General features: G+C 45.5%; 2 protein-coding genes across 4 annotated transcripts; one reads left to right on the top strand and one right to left on the bottom strand.

Moving 5' to 3' along the window:
• The first annotated feature begins 7 nt into the window (after nucleotides 1-7).
• On the top strand, nucleotides 8-7,360 carry atxn10 (ataxin 10). Of its 2 annotated transcripts, none has more exons than XM_037461942.2 (11): nucleotides 8-172; nucleotides 563-754; nucleotides 1,006-1,091; nucleotides 1,193-1,289; nucleotides 1,482-1,646; nucleotides 1,777-1,857; nucleotides 2,089-2,245; nucleotides 2,416-2,554; nucleotides 2,866-3,050; nucleotides 4,287-4,350; nucleotides 5,533-7,360. In XM_037461942.2, exons 1-11 carry the CDS (start codon nucleotides 42-44, stop codon nucleotides 5,715-5,717), a joined length of 1,482 nt encoding a protein of 493 aa, XP_037317839.2. In that variant the 5' UTR covers nucleotides 8-41; the 3' UTR covers nucleotides 5,718-7,360. The 2 variants fall into 2 exon arrangements, with proteins under 2 accessions (XP_037317839.2, XP_037317840.2); XM_037461943.2 differs by having other exon boundaries at nucleotides 2,437-2,554; nucleotides 5,533-7,357.
• Nucleotides 7,361-8,736: 1,376 nt separating this feature from the next.
• wnt7ba (wingless-type MMTV integration site family, member 7Ba) lies at nucleotides 8,737-14,663 on the bottom strand. Of its 2 annotated transcripts, none has more exons than XM_037461945.2 (4): nucleotides 14,338-14,663; nucleotides 13,107-13,333; nucleotides 10,247-10,518; nucleotides 8,737-9,552 (listed from the first exon to the last, which is right to left on the bottom strand). In XM_037461945.2, the coding sequence occupies exons 1-4, from the start codon at nucleotides 14,622-14,624 to the stop codon at nucleotides 9,073-9,075; spliced, it is 1,266 nt and encodes a 421-aa protein (XP_037317842.2). In that variant the 5' UTR covers nucleotides 14,625-14,663; the 3' UTR covers nucleotides 8,737-9,072. The 2 variants fall into 2 exon arrangements, with proteins under 2 accessions (XP_037317842.2, XP_037317843.2); XM_037461946.2 differs by having other exon boundaries at nucleotides 14,348-14,663.
• Between the last annotated feature and the right edge of the window lie 4,023 nt (nucleotides 14,664-18,686).

Raw genomic sequence — 18,686 nt, 5'->3', positions numbered from 1 at the left:
AGTGTCGCCCAAATGAATTAACGTAAGGCAGACGGGGAAACATGGCAGCCTCCGCCGACAGCAACTTGGACATCTCAGCCTCTATCGCTGGTCTTTTGACGGAAGAACACTGCACAGACCACTTGCAAGTTTTAAAAAAATTCACGGCTGTGCTACGTGACAAAGAATACAGGTTTGGACAAAGTTATTTTCTGCCTTTTTGACAGAAGGTGCAGGGGTTTAGCTTACCGGCTAAGCTAGCCTGACGTGATGTTAATAAAGTAGTAGTGCTACAATTACTCAGGCCTGTCCTCAGGCGGCGGTTCATTAATAATATACAATCGATTCGTTTAAAGGGTACTTGGAAGCACTTTACATCGCAAAAACAGATTTTTATTCCGATTTTTTTCTACGATAAAGCACATGTGTAACTAATTACTTATGCCGGCTTGACATTTACACATTGCAACCAGCGACAGCTAATGTTATTGTAACACAGGCCTGTGACGACGTCTGCAGACCAGGTACCACTACAATAAAGCAACTGTCGCTCCCTCTTTGTTGGTCAACCTTCTGCACCCAGAGATGCTGTGGGCGAGGAGACGTTCTCCAGCCTGCTGAAGGTCTTGTCCCGACTGTGTGATGACCTTCTGGCTGTCAGCTGTGAGGATGTGGATCTGCAGTCTGTCGGCCTGCAGCTGCAGTTGACCGCTGAGTGCTTCAGGGCTCAGAGGAACGCCTGTGTACAGAGTACTCGCAACCAGAGTCTGCTCAGGTAGAGGGATTAGTACCTTGCAAAGTATGGGTCAAATAAAGGGACATCACAAACTGCATTGATGAATCAACACCTCTTCAGTCTCAACCATAATTATACTTTGTATAATGCAGATTTGTACGTGTTCTAAGTTATCAGATTGCATCATACTATATGTGTTCATCTGTATCTTTCACAATTAAATAAACCTGTAGGTACAAACCTAAATATACAGCAAGCACATACTGATTATAATAGTCCTTTTCCTCCAGGGAGCTTGGTTTCATCAACGTAACCATTAAACTCCTGAGCTTCCTTCAGACCACACGTGTGGAGAGCAGAGATGGCATATTTGAATGTGAGTCTAAAGAACAGTTATTTTAATATAAACAAATATTTATTCGGCAATCCTTTTTAATACTGTACTTAACCAAAACACAATTTGTTTCCATGGCCCAGCTCTTCGTATTGGAATCCAGTTCCTCGGTAACATGTCGGTTGGAAACCAAACATGTAAAGATGACATTTGGCAGCGGAGCTTTCCGAATCTTCTCCTGTATGTTATGTTCGCCCCAGTAGTTTTAACCACACTAAACCACACCGTCACATAGAATTTCATATCTATATGGTTCATATCTGGCCTTGACTTGATACATATCCACATATCTGTCTCATTCTTAATATCATTACATAAATAGGAAATAGCGGGAATTTTTTTGTTGTTCTCACATTGAGTCAATTCGAATAGGCAGCTGCTCAGTGTTGATGATGACAAGGCAGTACACTACGCCTCTATGGTACTCCACACGTGTCTGGATGAAGCCAAGGTGGAAGAACTTTCTGAGCCTCAGAACATCCAGCTGGCACTCAGGGTGATGGAGCTCTGTAGGACCCAACCTGATCTGGACTGGACGTGAGTGTCTGTTGGTGTTGGTAGTGCAATTGTTAGTTTTGTGGCCAAAGTGTTTGTGTTATGTCAAAAATTACCAACTATTTACTTTGCTGCTTGTTGGTAAAGATTTTATTGATTAATTCATTTACAGGGTTCTCATTGCGACCCAGCATTTCCTCAAATCTTCAACCCTGGTGGAGAGCATGTACTCTGGCATGTCACACCATGAAAGGTATACTTTGCTTGACATTGTGACTGGCAATACATTTCCCTATAAACCTCCCTTATCACACAGAAACTAATCTAATAATAAACACAGCCTCATGAAACCTTTAATATAATACAATTTTGATACTACTAAGTTGATGAAAACTAATACTACTTACTACTCATTTAAAATGCTAATATCTAATACCGAAAGTTAAATCGGTGCTTCATATAGATTGATACATCTGTGTTTCAGAGTTACTCTGTTGGAGCTGCTCTCTGCCCAGCTCCAAGAGGAGGCCTCAGAGGAGTGTGGCATACCTCCCAATGTGGCTCGCTTCCTGGCCACCTCCTTCCAGAAAGGTTGTGGGGCTGTGCTGACACTCGCCACTGGTTCTGCGTCCAGTGATGAGGTACGGATAATGAACCTGACCGAGGCATCCAAACGAAAAGAAATGCCTCACCAAGTGCGTGAAACATGTGTAGTGTTCAGAGAGCTTTATTTAGTTTTAGATTTTAAACAGAAAAGTCCCCACCCTAACTAAATCTGCCATCCAATTTCCTTTCCCCATGTGACCAACAGCTTGTTTGCAATCCCCTGCAGGTCCTGCATGAAGCCCTGACCGTGATTAGTCTGCTGGACGTGCTGTGTGAGATGACCTCGGATCACAGGCAGTTCATGTTTCTCCAAGACCATCCTGACCTTCTAGTGACTATTGTTGGTAAATGAAAACCTATATTCACACAACCTGAGCTGAACCGTGAATCCATTTTTGTAAACATTGAGTAAATATGTCTGTACAACGTAGACACTCCTTACACTAGTGAAAGATCCAGATCCCTCATCAAATCCTCCACTTAAACCACACAACGCACAACCTAGCCAAATGCTGCCGAGCACTAAAAAAACAGCAAATAAAAACGTTATTTATTACTTCAACATCCTGTCTTTCAAATTTATAAATTTCATTGAATCGTGATTTGCAACAATTTTGTCATCGCTCGCCTTTGACTTTTTATATTTTCTCTGCAGAGCTCCTGCGGCAAGTACATGTTATAGGGAGGGCCAGTAAGAACATTTTTAGTGCTGCCCAGAACTTCTCCTCCTTAAGTGGCGATGACAACCCTACCGCCCAATCTCCTGTCATCAGCTTCAAGGCCCATCTCATCAGGCTGATAGGAAACCTCTGTTACAGCAACACCGACAACCAGAACAAGGTTTGATATCGGTAGATGGCTGTAAATAGTTGGTTGAGTGTGTTTGGATATGGGGACATATGGATATTTGGGCATTGTACTTAATGTTAAACGGCCTGTATAAAAAATGCACTGAAGTTTTTACAAGGTTTTCAGTTGTTCTTTGGTATACAAACATGCATCTCACAGACCTTTCACTTGTTGCAAAGCGGCTGGTGTTGGAAAGCCCAGTTTCTTGATGTACAATATACCATACTGAAATGAATGTCATATCCAGTAAGGATATCTTCCTTCTGAAAATGACATATTGAGTGCCTGAAATGAGATTCCTAGGATTCTATTTTTCTAAAATCTTTTTCTAAAGTCCTAACCCAATGGGATCATAGGTCAGAATGAGTGAGGTGTATGCATCCCCCTCCTCCCCCCGTAGTCTTACTGCAGGCTGATGGCTGCAGGCTTACGAGTTCCTTCAACACAACTACTTGATTTTTGAACTGAAATAAGAAACATTTCCTTCCTCGCTTTGGTGATGTTATCAGTGTCCCTCCATCGCCATCTGTCATCATCTCACTATTAAAATAAAGCACGGACAAATAATAAAGCGGGTGGGGAGGAGTTGGCCTCGATCTGTGGCACATTACAAACTAGGTTCTACTTAATAGAAACAGATTAGAGGAATGCTTGTGGGATGGCCACCCCCAGTTGGCCTCTCCAAATTATTTATGGATGCTGATCTGTGGTCTGTCAGTGGTCTGAAATCACCCCATATCTGTTTTCAGTAAGATCTTTTCCAGTAAACCAAATGTCATTCTGTTCACCTTTGGGAGAGGTTGTAATTTAAGATGCATGCAAAGCGTTTTACGGAGTGTACCGGACAAAAGTCAGGGCCCAGTCGCTTGTTATTCATCTCTGTATGGGTTTGGACGTCACGTAAGCGGCATCAGACCATAAATCTGCAAAGTGGGAAAATCCAACCTGCGTGCTGGCAATTGGTAAGCGACTGTGAAAATTGCATTTCTGAAACGCAGCACTTTATGTTGTTGTGGAGCTCCATCCAGTAAGTATGGAGGATGACACCTACTGGTGCCATAAATATTATTTAGATTACTGATTCATTTGGCAGTGCCATGGTGAACTGTGAAATCCCACATTTTGTTTTTCATAGATTGAATTACAGGTTTTTATAGTTTGCCCACAGGGTCAGCAAATCATAAGCACATTCATTTAAACATTTTAAATTAAATATTTTTTCTTCAGGTCCGAGAACTGGAAGGCATTCCCCTCATCCTGGACAACTGCAACATAGACAGCAACAACCCATGTATCCTTTGTGTTAAAGAGTTGATGCTCTGCAAATAGTGAGCCATCTGTGTTTGTGTTCGTGCAGTATATTTCAAACACTGTTTATATGTATGTCTAGAAGGTTGTTTTTTTTTCTCCCTAATCTGGCTTTTTCTGGCACTTCAAGAATGTGCATGCTTGCAGGCGGATGAGTTTCAACCAAACAAGGTGTGTGCGTGTGTGCGTGTGTGCGCGCGCTGTTGGGCTGCTTATGAAAGCAACCATTTGTTTAGAGGTGCAACTATACAAGTGTCACTGATCAGGAAGTTAAGTCGGTGGTTCTATGGTTACTATTAAGACCTCATTTTGGCTTTTGAATTAGATTGCATTTTGATGTGTTTTCAAAGTTTAGCTTGTCCCCGTTTGCATTGACCAGGGAGGTGAGTTTCAACAATACAACTGCATCACTAACATGGACTCTGATTCACTTGTACTGCAAGTTGAAGGTCCACGCTAAAAGGGAGGCAGTGTGTGTGTGTATATGTGCTTTAATTGCCCTTTTTCACAACACTCCTTAAGAACAAAGCAAACTCTGTTTTACTGAGTCGTCATCTCCAGCTCTTGCTGGACATCCTGCTACTAGTTGGTAAAGCTGAGGCTTCGGGTCGGATTGTCATTTAATCAGGGCAATAATTTGAGCTCATCTTTTTGTCCCTGTGCCCCTTTTTCCACATATACACGCACATTGTGCAGCTTTTTATATGTAGAGGTCTGCGTTTCTTTCTGTTCATTGAAAGACTCAAGAAAAACAATGTTTATAGATTTATGCAGGAAACTTGAGAGGGGTGAGCTGAGAATGTTTTGTATCACAAAACTTAACTTGTCTGCTTAACTCTTTAATTTGTTGGGCTGTCTGCGTACTTGGCAATCTGAAGCAAATACCAGGCACTCAAGAGTCAAAGAGTTAGACATTAAAAACGTTTGTTTCCACATGCGCTTGTCTATTATTAACTATTTTATTTTGTATATTAAAAAGGTCAGGTCCAATTTTTTTTCTCATATTCAATTACCTAAATTGAGACATAGCAACAAGTTCATGTGTTGTGAACCTCCGCTATGTTAGCGCGTTTCTAAATGAACAGAAAGCTTGTGCTGAAGAAAGTGCCGGAACAAACTATTGATCCTGTGAGACGTTGGCTTCCTTAACCACTGGTCCTCTTAGTCATCAGCCAGTGGGCCATCTTTGCCATCAGGAACCTCCTGGAACACAACACGCAGAACCAGGAGCAGATCGCCAGGCTGGAAAGGCGGGGCACCGCCGACTACTCCGCACTCAGGGAGTTGGGTTTCCTAGTGGAGGAGCGAGATGGAAGCCTGCTGCTCAAAACTGTCAGAAAAGACTCTTGAAGGCCTCCGAGGAGCGGCCAGGCGAGAGAAGGCTCTCCACCCACGAGCAGGTTTTCATGTGTAGTATTTGTTTATGAAAGAATACAGTACTGTACTCTTGTTTTGCTACTAGCCTAATATTACCTAATACTTGAACCTCTGCGAGTGGTTTACCTCTCAGGAACAACATTCCTGTCCAGAATAACTGACAGTAACCCTGCGGGCAGATTAAGAACAACTCTTCTCATCAGAGAAGTATGCATAAATTACTTACCCTACATTTTTTTTAGTAACGCTTCCACTCTTTTGCAAGATGGGGTGTGAGGTATTCTTAATACAGAAAAAGACCCCTGGGGTCCCCCTGGTGTGAAAGCAGAGGTCAAGACCTCAGGAGCTGTGGTTTTGTCTTGAGCCGAGTCTGGGAAATGAAGAGATTGGGAGAGGCGAGCACACGCTGGCTCCTTTTGGCCGGGCTCATGCTTTGTGGTTTAATCCAAAGACAAAGAGCCTCACAGTGTCCAGACTTTTCACTTGTCCCAGACACTGATGTTACCAGCAGGGGTAGGGGTTTAATCCCAGGCCCAGAGTGACTTCTGCAGGGACCCCAAGAACCGAAGATGACCAAAACATGATGTAATCAACCCCCTCACTGCCTTAGCTACTTAAATAGTGGTTTCGTTGCCACAGTGACTTCCAAAGGTTTACAACTATTTATTTGAACAGGCGTGACATTCATATTATAGTCTAATGTCTTGAGTGAAAAATGCAATACATAAACTAATAACTGATGCTATGCATGTTTTGCATTTAAAAGCAATCAGTATACAGCATGTCACTTTCTCGCCTTGTATTGAAGCTATAGAACGAATGGTTTTCATACTGATAGTCCAGTTAATTTCATCTTATTACTTGTTTTATTCATAATCTCTTATTTCCATGCTATTGAAATATACTAGTTGAACCAGAGATAAGGGCTCATCCTCTCACCCTGAGCAAGCTGTATTCGACTTTGGCAAAGACTTAGTGATTACTGTACTCCCTGTAGCCGCGTTTGTTTGCGTTCTTCTTCTTTTGACGTGATGGAGCGGTCCGGGGCTCAGTGGACAACAAGCGAGATCATTGAGGGGGTCAGTGAATGACATCGCTCGCTGCGCCTCCCGTTGCTGGATAAGCTGAACGGTCCTGACACCTCAACAATGGCGCGCTTTGCTGGCCCGCTCACGCCCTGCTCCACCCTGTTTGCTCTGCCTCTGATTTTTTTTTTTTATGACAAAATGTATTGAAACAATCGGCTGGACTGTCCCCCCCTCAATCCGCCGGCATAGTAAGGAGAGCTTATGCGATTCCGGTCCCCGGGATTTCAGACGGCTAACAAAACAGCGGTTACTTGCGCTCGACTGGCCGGCTGCAATGCCTTTCAGCCCCACAGGAAGGAGGCTGTGCGAGTCAGCCGGCCTGAATGAGGTGGCAGGGCCGCCCGCTCGCCTCCCAACACATGAGCTCACGTCAGTCGAGGCCAGAAGTTCTTGTTTCCCATATCAGCGTTTTATACCGCAGGCCTCTACTGTATTGTAATGGTGCCTTCTGGTTGGATATGTGCTTTGACAAAACAAAAAACGCTTTGTCGGGGTGTTAAGTATTATCGATGCTTTGGTCAAACAATGATTGTATAATGCTTAATAAAATATTGTGTGTGTTTGACAAACAGATTTTTTTTCGTAATAATTTAAAGAAGGCCAACAAAGGCCAGACGTGAAACTTAAGAGCCGATTACAGGATGCTTCAATTTTATTGGTAAAAAAGAGAAAATACAAATGTTTGTAAGCGATACAGACTAGTCGTAACGATTAGCTCTAAAGATGCATAACTAGTAATGCTTCCCATGTATTATCTAATCACAGTTCTATGCATCTACTCAAATAGTGAGCAGTGGTTTCCACAGACTGTCCTTGACCTTCCAACACTTGATGAAGCTTCTGGGACCTACACTGAATTGTGAAGGATTGTCAAGATTAATCGTGGTTAAACACATATTTACAGTTTAGCAAAAATGTAAAACCCAAATAAGTTACACCCCTTAAATCTGAATACAATCATGACATTTGAAAACAATTGTAAATAGTGACTTTCCGCTCCATCTATAAATGAATTAAAGTGCCACGTTCCTCATATAAAAATAAACTCTTCAAATTGTTTAGTAAGTTACATAAAGCCTAAATAAACATTTCTGCATACGTTAAGCGAGACGTCCAAAAATAGCTTTGAGGCCTTTGATCCTTCCGTGTGGTTGTGTCACATGAGATCCACCAGGCCGACCTAAACCGCGCTGGAAGGCCTTGTGTGAGCAGAGGAATGCCACGTCTCTGTCGCTGATGGGAATGTCGGATGTATCTGGGCCCTGATTGCCCCTCTGCCGAGTTCCATCAAGGCTTGCGTGCTTTTCCCCGTCTGGAGTCTAGAGGCCTCCGAAAAACACAACAATGCGCAGGGTCAGGATGGAAAGTGCCGTTCAAACCGCTCAAAGTTAAATGCTTAAGACGGACCGTCTGCCTCTGCGGCTCTGGTGGTAACGAAGGGTCTGTTTGCTGAGAGAGGGCGATTGTCCATGAGAGGGGTGTCGGCAAAGCGCTCAACTAACCGATGATCCAGGAAAAAAGAAGTGTGTGAGTGCAAAAGAAAAAATAATAATAATCAAAAGCAAGATCCGGCGCAGACAACTGGTCGATGAACAGAAAGGAAATGGCAGCGATTTCGGGTGCGTAGTGGCTGTAAAACGCACAAATCCACATCGGAGCAAATTCGGCGACTCCCAGCTTGAAATGTGTCAGTGGCTATTTAAGATCATGAAAGATGTGGAATGTTAGAAAGCAATGGAGTATGTTGATCCATCCTTTAAGGCTACGGTTTGCATAAATAATGTCTTTTTATTTTCAGTGTTCCAACAGAATACAGTGTGAGCGTACAATTAAAAGTATTCCTCTGCCCGCTTTCAACTTCTCGGCCCTCGTGGCGGCCGCCTGCCGCGCTTTGCTGTACCGGCCTTTTCCAATTGGGGTAAAACGTCTTCTCAAGATCCATTAATAGTCTTTGTTTTTTTTTCTCCCTCATCTTTGTGAGACGTTGTCTTCCAGAGATTTTTGCTTGGATGCAAAAAGAGAAAATCCTCTCAACGCAACCTGTTTGCATCATCTCACAGTTTTGGTTTTTGTTGATACTCTCTCATCGTCAAGTCTGTCTTTTTTTTTTTTTTTTTTTTTTTTTTTTAAAAGAAATCCAAAAAAAAGGGATGTAAAAATGTGCAAATTGTTGAATAAATACCCCGAACCCTCTTATCTTCAACCGTTGTCCATTTTCACCAGCCTCCCCCCCCCATCCCCTACTTGCAGGTGAGGACCTCTGACCTCTCGCTGCAGGTGCTGCACTTGACGAAACAGCACCAGTGGAACTTGCAGTGGCACTGCCAGACGCGCGTGTAGTGGTGCGTGTCGTGGCCGCGCCCACAGCACATCAGGCTGCACCCGTCCGTGTGGGTGGAGGTGCCGTTGCACCGCCTGCCCCGCGTCCCCGTGCTCCCCGTGGCCGCGTCCTCCTCGCAGTAGTTGGGCGAGCGCTCCAGGTACACCAGGTCCCGGTCCGCGGGCTTCTGGTAGCCCCGGGCCTCCTTGACTCGTAGGAAGGAGGGCTGGCGGAGGCGCGAGGCGCGCACGGGCTCCACCTGGACGGCTCCGCTGTAGCGTTCCATCAGCAGGTGGCCGATCTCTCTGAACTTGGGCAGGGTGACCCAGCAGGTCTTGGTGGTGCAGGATCCGGACACGCCGTGACACTTGCACTCCAGCTTCATCCCCTCCTCCAGGATCTGGAGAATTAGGTCCATGTGAATTTAAGGAGATGGTTGTGAGCGGAAAGTATGTTCTGTGCGGTTAGTACATGAATGGTCATTTTACACACGTCCGGACCTCGGCTTTGAAAACAGCCATCGGCTTTCAGCACTCCGACCAGTATGCCAACTTTGTGTCGAAAAGAATGAACCAAGACTGCAGTCTCTATTTTTAACTCTACCTTTCTTCAGACCACATGATGGCGTGACAGCACGAGGAAAGTGACCCGAGCTGCTGTGTGACCATACAGGTATAGAATTACATTGTGGTTTGAGCCAGATTAACATTATAATAACCATGCAAATATTTTAGCTGACAAAATTGACAGATGACTGTTTGCCCCTGTGACCGAGCTCGATCTTATTGGGAAAACGATAACCATCACATTTTCATGATAGGACGTGTGATTATTGGGCCATTAGTAAATGTTTGTCCAGAGCGCTGGTCACATTGTGGGAACATTTGTCCTCTGACCTTGGCCGCTTTAGCGTGCGGAAGCGAGAGAGAGAGAGAGAGAGAGAGACATAAGATAATATCCTATATGGACAGCAAGGCGGTGACTCAACTCCATTATGGTAAGTATTGTAGTTTGCATAAATACACAATCCTTTAAGCGTATAGGTATAAGGTGTTTGGCATATCACAAAGATTTAACTGGGCAAATGGCGCTACCTTTCGCCCCGCCTGGTTGTTGTGCAGGTTCATCAGCCGCCGGGAGTTTTTCTTCATCTCGCGGGCGTCCACGAAGCGGCGCGAGAACTCCACGCCGTACTTGACGTCGGCCGAGCAGCCGCCCCACTTCCAGCCCTCCTCCTGGTCGTGGTAGCCCTGCTTCTCGCGGTCGCAGCCGCACTGGCTGAGGTTGCCTTGGCTGCAAGCTGTGGTCACCGCGTGGGCCACTCCGGCGGCGGTGATGGCGTAGGTGAACGCCGCCTCCCTGCTGCCTAAAGAGAAACGTGCAAAATCTGAGTGAATATGGAAAGGAGTGATATCATACTCTCTTCAAGTACTTAGAGTGGGCTTTTTGTGTACTTCTTTGTGGTTTTGAACGGACGATAATTTCCAGCCCATCACGCTGCTGTGGCACCGGCAGGAAGATTTAGGCTTTTTTTGACCTTGACTCATTACAAAGAATGTGTTAAATTAAAAGAACACCGCTGATGAGGTCATCGGGGTCACTTGAACAAAGTTGCTGAAGGCTTAAATCCTAAATCCTTCACTCAATCACCCTGCAACAAAGCCAGTGGGAGGTATAGAGAGATGCCGATTGTGCAGTTTCAAAACAAAACAAAGGTATTTGGGTCTCGATTTCATGGAGGCCATTCCGATCCTTTCTTGAGCAACATTGTCGCACGTATTGTCACACTAAAGATCCCCCCCCCCCCTCTACCCTCTAAACCTCTCCATAAAGGGACATTCCGGCTTTATTTTCAAATGGTCTTTAATGGGGTTTTTTTAAAGCTCTTTACACTTGTGCGATGAACTTATTTGTCATTCAACGGAGGGCTGATTTCACTGTATCAGAACACTAATCCGCACAGTGGAGACAACACAAGTGACATCTACTGGCTGACTAGAGGAGCTTTTTCTCCGGATCGCCACTCGCAGCCTTGCTGTGTCTTATTGTTATTCATCAATAATGGTTCCCACACGGCTTAAGTGTTGTTCTATGTTTCTGTCTTAGGCGGTCGGCACTATTATGACAAATGATACCGCCGTGTTGCATGTTGAAATAATCTGTGGTCGGGCTTCAATAAGATGTGCCCAGCTATTTCCCAACTTTTGCGTGTCACCATTTGAACTATAAACACATTCATGTGTATTGCATGGAAGGGAAAAATTAATTTTCTGGCACAACGGTCTGTTACAGGATATCCTCCCTCTCCAATCAGGGTAATGCTGGCCCTCCGTTCTTCCCAACAGCCCAGAGCATTAATGCATGGCGTCTCTGGTAGGGGCGATTCCAATGGCTCCCCTCCAACCTGACAGAACCATTTGGGCCTGTGGTCCCCCCCGGTCCATAACTCACAACAAACCCTCAAGTCGTCTCTCATCAGGCTTAATCCGCAACCCGTTCAGATGTATTGTATGGCGAGCATTTCTCAAGGTATCCGGCGCATGCGATGGCCAAACAGCCATCTCCTTGCGCTGTGATTTGTTTTGATTGTACGGCAGTGCATGCCGGGCTCCATTGTTGCCATCCAGCTGCTGGAGCTGACTTCAATTAGTGGTTAGCATGAATCTCTCTGCGCTTTCTCAATGCTTAATGAGTCCACAGGCCCGCCAGGTCAATCAAATGGGGGATGGTATGTCAGTGACACAACGGTCGGTGGGGGGGGGGGGGGGGGGGGGGCTGGTACAGCTCTGGCATGCATCTTCTGTTTTATGGAAATAGCTAGAATGGGACACGGAGATGGCAAAGAGAGAAATAATCCTGCTGAGAATCCACAAAGATGAAAGGACATCTGACTGTTTTCTGTGGGGGGGGGGGGGGGTTAACAGATGTAGCAGGATTTAGTCGTCAAAGAAATCACTGGTCCGGTTCAAGTGTTTGCGAGGAGAGCACACGAGGGCCCAAGCCGGGTCCAAACGTCTCTTTGAGCTCGTCTACGCACCACAAGTGAAAAGAGACGTTTCCTCTGACAAAGAAATAGAGGGATCCAGACGTCCGTCTGCCTTTGTCCCGTGTAGAAGAAAGTGATTGCTCCCAGGGCTGCTAGATTAAACATGGATCCAAACCCACAGCGCGACCGCAACAAAACATCTCTGACTGAAATACAATTTATATAAGAGGTTCACATTAGGAGCAAACAGGCTTCTGTGAGAAACAAAACTGGGAAGAATGTGGACTCGGAGCAGTACGGCGTGTGGACTTGTGTGGTTGTGGATTGGGTAGGTTTGACGTGTGAATGCGTTCAGGAGATGGCACAGAAGGTCTTCACATTCCATTCACGAATTGACCCCGCTGTGGCAATATGTGTCCCAAACCCAAGCTACAGATTTTCTAGGGATTTTTTTTTTTCTGTTTGGAAGAGGTAGAGAATCTGTTGTGGTTTCGCTGCGTGCGGTATTCCAAAGAGAAATGCTTTTGGTCGAGGTCTAGTTTAATTAGTTGAGCGACGCCGTAGAAAGCTCTCGCGCTACGGACAACGTGTACAGGAGGTTCAAGGGCAATACGAGGGGGGGGGGAAGACGCGTTGATGAGCCTCGCTGATCCGCACACGTAGCACGGGCGTTTCTGTCCAGTGAAGGGAAACAAAAGAGGCCGCTTGGTTTGGCTAATCCACACCCTTCGACGTTCACGTCTACAAACGCTTTCGTCCCCGGCGCCGACCTTGAACCTTTTGGCTCTCTCTGGAGTTTTTCCAGCCGAGGACATTTGTTTTCAATCCCTCTTCCTCCATTTCTTGTTGTTAATCCATCCAAAGCTCCAATAACGACTCAGAAGGGCCTAAAGCGTACACTTTTGTCCCAGAAATGCCTTTGGAGCCATATATTATAATACATATATAAGACTTTCAAATAGACTGACCTACTCTCAGCTCTTGTCCGAAGACGGTCCTCTGCCCCAGGGCCGAGCAGTTCCACCGGCCGTAGCGGAACTGGTACTGACACTCGTCGATGCCCAGCTGAGCCCCTTCGCCGATGATGATGATGGCGTCGGGGCGGCTCTGACAGAGGGCCCTCTGGCGCGGGGCCAGTCCCGGTATCTTATTGCAGATGATGTTGGCACCTAGAGCTACCACGGAGGACAGCGTGCTGGGCCGGAGAGAAGCCGGGGATTAGTGAGAAAGCAAACGGAGAGTCGATAGCAGAAAACGTACGTGAACACATATGCGGCATATCGTTTGAGTTCTAGGCCCCTCGTTGAAAAGGACCCGGGATTTGTTTCCAACGAGCTAAAGTTTTCATTACAGCTGCCTGTCTACAAATCATGAAGACCAAATCAGAAGATGAGAGCAGAACTGCATCATGCACGACCTAATGGACCTTCATAGAGACATGAAAGAGAACTAGAGTTAATTTGGAGTCCGGATCCAGTTCATTTCTGTCTGCCTCTCGTTCTCTCTGGGTAACAGAAAACATGAGCCACCACAGCTATTTGAAGTTTCTAGGCCTGCCCTTGTTCTGAATGTATGGTGCAGCGATCATTCTCTCTGTGAGGGCCTGCGTATTTTAATGCCTTCACAAAGATCTCCTTCCATCGCCGGCGCCTACAGGCAGAGCAATACGTCTCTTTCCCACATGCTGCTTTCCAATTACGCTCTCTTGTCTGACGAGGTGCTTCAACGACAGAGTTGCCCTGGTGCAATGTGGGAATCCACAAGAGCAGGTTATCTCATCAGCTTACACCAAAGAATCAGGTGGATTAAACATTGGCTTCGTGCAGCTAATACTTCGTTGACTCTTAATAAAGAGTTTTTTTTTGTGAGAAAATATCTGAAGTAAAATGACGTAACTGTTCTATAGGGGGATGTGGTAGCGTGGGACTCCATGACGGAATTAACGGAAAAAAATTAAACGAGTCAATTCCTTTCCTACCAATGTTTTTTTTTAAATGTGCAATAGCAGAACAACATGTAGCCGCTTCACAAATACATTTTAATTAAACACCTGCAACAACCTCCTGGTGCGATAACACCCCCCCCCCCCCCCCCCCCCCCCCCCGTGCGTAAGTGTTAAATTTGCGCGTAAGGCACTACTACCCGCCGGCAAACCAACGTGTGTTTAAGGTCGACAAAGTGCGTGGATAAGAAACCTACAGGTAGCTACCGCTGGTGAGGATGAGGAAGATCTGCGGGTAGTAGACGGACAGCAGCGCACTGCGGGACGAGATGATGAGCATGGTGGCGCATTGAACCCAGCTGGCTCTGCTCTCTTGCGGTGTGGAAATGAGAGAAAGGGTGCTGGGTAGAAGTATGTCCGTTTCAATTCTCAGTCCAAAAGTGAAACGCGCGTGCGTCGCCTCTTCTTTTCGCTGTTGGAGACGTGCTGTCTTCACCGCGTGGAGCAGTGGCGCGCTGCGGCAGCTCCACGCTCCGCTGTCCATGTGCTGGAGATGAGGGGCTGCATCCCACGGCCGAAGTGCGCTCTGCCACCTGGACCGATAGAGGACTGGGTTGGAGAGAGAGAGAGGGAAAGGAAGATAAAGCGTGGGGGTGGGGGGGGGGTTCCGGAAGTCTCTAAAAAGTGAGACTATTGTGACTTTGGAAGAGTGTGGGACAGTGGCCTCTCCTGGATGCGTCTCCACCCCGTAGCCCACCTCCTACCCCCCATCCACCCGTCTGTCTCCCTTTCTCCATCTCTCTTTCTCTCTCTTGGCCAATCTCACGATGCTGTAAAGTTGCGGGAAACCTTCCCCCCCGTAGCCCTCAAAATTCATTTACACGTGGAATTAATAATGAAAGGGAAATTAATTTATATATACAGGTGTGGTTCAGAATAACAACGGGACAATGGCACTTTCCAAAGTAACCGCACATGACTTGCAGTATCTTATTATATCTAGCTCCTGGATACTGTGGCGTGTGTTATAATAAACATCAATTCATGTTTATTCAAGTTATCAACTAGTATGTTGATGTTGGAAAGTGGTCCAGAAAACCAGAGAAACAAAACTAGAGTTTAAACTGAAAGGGTTTCAGCATGTATGAAATATTGTGACTATATGTGATCCTTTGATTTGCTTGTCTTTTTCGTAAATGATTGCAGATTATGTGTGTGCGTGTGTGTGCGTGTGTGTGCGTGTGCGTGTGTGTGCGTGCGTGTGTGTGCGCGCGCGCATGTGGATTGTTGGGCTTTGATAATGTGCTCTTTTTTGCACTTCGCAGGGGGGGTGTTGTATTGTCCTGCTGGAGTCTGAGTTTGCTGGAATGCTTCAGGCATTGACTCCGTGGCCTTTCAGGTCATGTGTTCTGCTGGCACATCACCAACACTACGCCCCCACGTGGCAGCATGAAGGAAGTGTACTCCACCCAAAACAACCTTCCCTCCCCCCTCCCTCCCCCGTGGTTGTTGCTAGAGTGCACAGCAGAGCATCAGTAAGCTGCAGTTTATGGAGTTGTATTGAATTGTAAGGAGGAGAAGTTTCCTTTGTAGTTGAAGCGCTGTGTGACATCTAGACGTGATATTTTGTTTGACTTTTCTTGTTAAATCCACGCTCTTTGAAGGGAAGTGTCGAGGTGTGAGCAGATGAAAAAGCCAACAAGGACAGCACAAAGGGAATTTATTCGGATCCGTCCTTTTAAAGATGTTCCTTTTAAAGTACAATGGGCGGGGTCATCCGGTTCAGTTCCGCGGCACCTTCAAAGCACGAGGGGTTTTATAGGTCTGGGAAAGTGGACAGGGGACAAAGTACATATCATCTTTGCTTGTTGTTGACAGTTTGAAGACCAACATTGTAGACATTCCTAGATTTACTTTACTTTAAGCAGAGCAAATAACCACAGGGAGATAATATTAATGGAATTTGTTCCACAGAGAGATATCGATCTGAGCAAATGTGAGACCCAGGCTTAGAAAATGATTGAGGGCACTTTGCGGAAATGAACCATTTTGTCAATAGAATTCTCTCTTGCTGCCGACCAAGCGTTTTGAGAGAAAATGCAGTGATGTGGTGCAAAATAATAGATCAAATTGTCATACTTTGGCTTTTATGAGATTGGCTTGATCGTCATGCCCACTCAAACTGTGTGTAACTATAGCTGCAGTTAGATATGCGCAGCACTGTCAAGGACGAGAGGCAGCCTCGCCATTTAAATTGGGCCCATGTTGGCCGCTGAAACCTCTTCACAGGAACTCAATCAACAGCTATTTCAGTGGACAACTCACAGATAATGTCTCGTGGTCAGCAGAGGCAGAACCCTCTGTATAAATGTGTGTGTATATGTCATATGCCTCTCCCTTTCACTCCCTCTACCTCTCTCTTTCTTTCCAAATAATCCTCCTAAACCGCGATATCCAAAGCCAAGATAGCACTTAAGCGGCGTGCACTCACCGTCCTGGCGCTCCCACTAGGATATCTGTTTCTTTTCATATTTTCGCTCAGGAGGCGAGGAGGAACATGGGAGACTTTGGAAGTTTGGTGCCGCGCAGGAAGCATTTTTGTTCTTCCTGTTGCTGCTGAAAGAGATGCAAGGCCAGCGATGAAAGTGGCTGTGAAAGCTAACGCGGCCGTTGTTTATTACCTTTTTGGGACAGCCGTCGGAGTGTCAGAGTGAATCCTGACGATGATTGGCGGGGCTTGAGACGGAGCGGGGGAGCCCCGAGCTGGACGCAGGCCTAAAAGGTCCAGATTAATAATAGTGGTTTCTCATGACTCTGTGGGGCCTTTGAGCCCATCCCGTCCTCCAGCCAAGAAACCCTTAACCGGCTCCCTGAGCGGTTGTCGAGGAAACAGGGTTGTTGATGGTAATAGTAAAAATCTGATAAAAGTGATATTCTTCTGCCGAATAGCAGGGCTCATAGGCAGGAGTGTTAGACATAACAATCCCAGCCGCACACAGTTGGAAGTGGAAAGCTAACGTTAGTCCCTCCGTGCAAGGCCAAAAATAACATCTTAGTGATGAGATATTTTGGGTGTCCAAACATACCATTTCTACCTCTACTGGAGAATGCACATTAGCCTCGTATGAATAAATGGGGCATAGTTAGTTCAGGAAAAACTTCATTCATGATTCACAATTACTGGATACCACTGATAACTGCCACACGCATTCCTGCAAGCATAAAGTGGCTCCTTTGACACTTTGAACTGTAAAATGCTCAGCTCTGTGATGTAAGTGACTAAACTGTCCTAAACCCGTCCACAACCAGTTTGTTTGGACGATGCTTTAATGTCCTCGTGATCGCGCTTTTTATTTGTAAAGCAAAGTAAGAAAACGGTGGAACAGACTTGAACAAAGTGACAAACCTGTGGACAAAAGTACACAAAATCCAATAACACCGTATATCACAATCCCCCTCAGCAAATCTCAAACAGTAGAACTGGTATCATGTCGTGAACAGCAGAAGGTTTTTAATGTCACTGGAAGTCAATTCATTGTTCAGTGGTCAAAGATGAATAAATAAAGGAATACCTAATGCAGTAATGTGTAATGTTGTCATGACTACGTAGACCATCTGAAGACACTCCCAGGGCCCTGCCTGCTAAAGAGAGACACCTCACGCAATGTGCTGCATTATAACCTCTAAAACAAATAAATAACTGAAAAGAAGTTGCGATTGTCAACAAAAAAAATCCTATTTTCCTCAATTGCAATAATCTATGGCTTATGTATTCACACTTTTACATTGACTTCCCTCCCATGGAAGTCAATGTAAAAGGCTGTCAGTGCTATGAACGCCAGCACCCACCACACTGTTTACTCCTGTTTTGGGAAGTTACTTTACTTTTTCAAGAGCGTACGATATGGGTGTGGCCCTTTTTTGAAGACATGCATAGAAACTGAAGGGCATATGGGCTGAGCGCCAGACGCTACAGAGACTGTTGACAAAAAGGAAAATATAGAATAACACCAGCATTAAGCTTTGGACTAGATGGGAGGAGACATGCATCAAAGGCCTCTGGTCTAATACATAGTGTGCCTCGGATTCACCAAGACGCCCTGACGGGTTTCATCCGTTTAGCTCAGACAAGTGCAATTTTAGCACGATTCTACATACCATTCCAGTGGCTTTCAAGCTTTACCGCAATGTCAGACTCATTGTGAAGACTGTAACGTCGCAAGACAAACACATGGTGCGTATATGTGCGATGGGTTAAAACGCATGCTGGAATGTGCATGAAATATGACTGTGGTTGAATATCACCCCCCTGAACTGTGAGGAGTGTGACAGATAAAAAGCAAAACTACTCTAGTGATTAACAGTATTTATGACACCGCTTAAAGCAAATACTTTGTATACAAAAAATCTAATTCAAACCCTTTTGAGCATTCATGGGACCCGACAAAGCTGACGGCGGGAAATTGTTTCCATGCTGAGGAACAATAATTCCACTTTTGAGCAACTATTGTCCTTGAAGCATCTTGAACCTTTTTGAGAGCGGATGAACGATGCCACGAGGGACATAAAAGTCTGCAGAAATGACTCCTTTTAAAAAAAACGTTAA

Source organism: Pungitius pungitius, chromosome 2, assembly GCF_949316345.1.
Source record: "Pungitius pungitius chromosome 2, fPunPun2.1, whole genome shotgun sequence".
NCBI lineage: Eukaryota > Metazoa > Chordata > Actinopteri > Perciformes > Gasterosteidae > Pungitius > Pungitius pungitius.
This window is presented reverse-complemented; position numbering and strand designations above follow the sequence as displayed.

Bases quoted from the DNA above. Each gene is read 5' to 3' on its own strand.
- wnt7ba (XM_037461945.2), bottom strand. From the start codon at position 14,624: ATGGACAGCGGAGCGTGGAGCTGCCGCAGCGCGCCACTGCTCCACGCG. The intron at 13,334-14,337 runs GTAGGTTTCTTA...TCTCCGGCCCAG, and splicing joins CTCACCAGCGGTAGCTACCT to CACGCTGTCCTCCGTGGTAG. The intron at 9,553-10,246 runs GTAGCGCCATTT...CTAATTCTCCAG, and splicing joins ACAACCAGGCGGGGCGAAAG to ATCCTGGAGGAGGGGATGAA.
- atxn10 (XM_037461942.2), top strand. From the start codon at position 42: ATGGCAGCCTCCGCCGACAGCAACTTGGACATCTCAGCCTCTATCGCT. The intron at 1,858-2,088 runs GTATACTTTGCT...TCTGTGTTTCAG, and splicing joins GGCATGTCACACCATGAAAG to AGTTACTCTGTTGGAGCTGC. The intron at 2,555-2,865 runs GTAAATGAAAAC...TTTTCTCTGCAG, and splicing joins CCTTCTAGTGACTATTGTTG to AGCTCCTGCGGCAAGTACAT.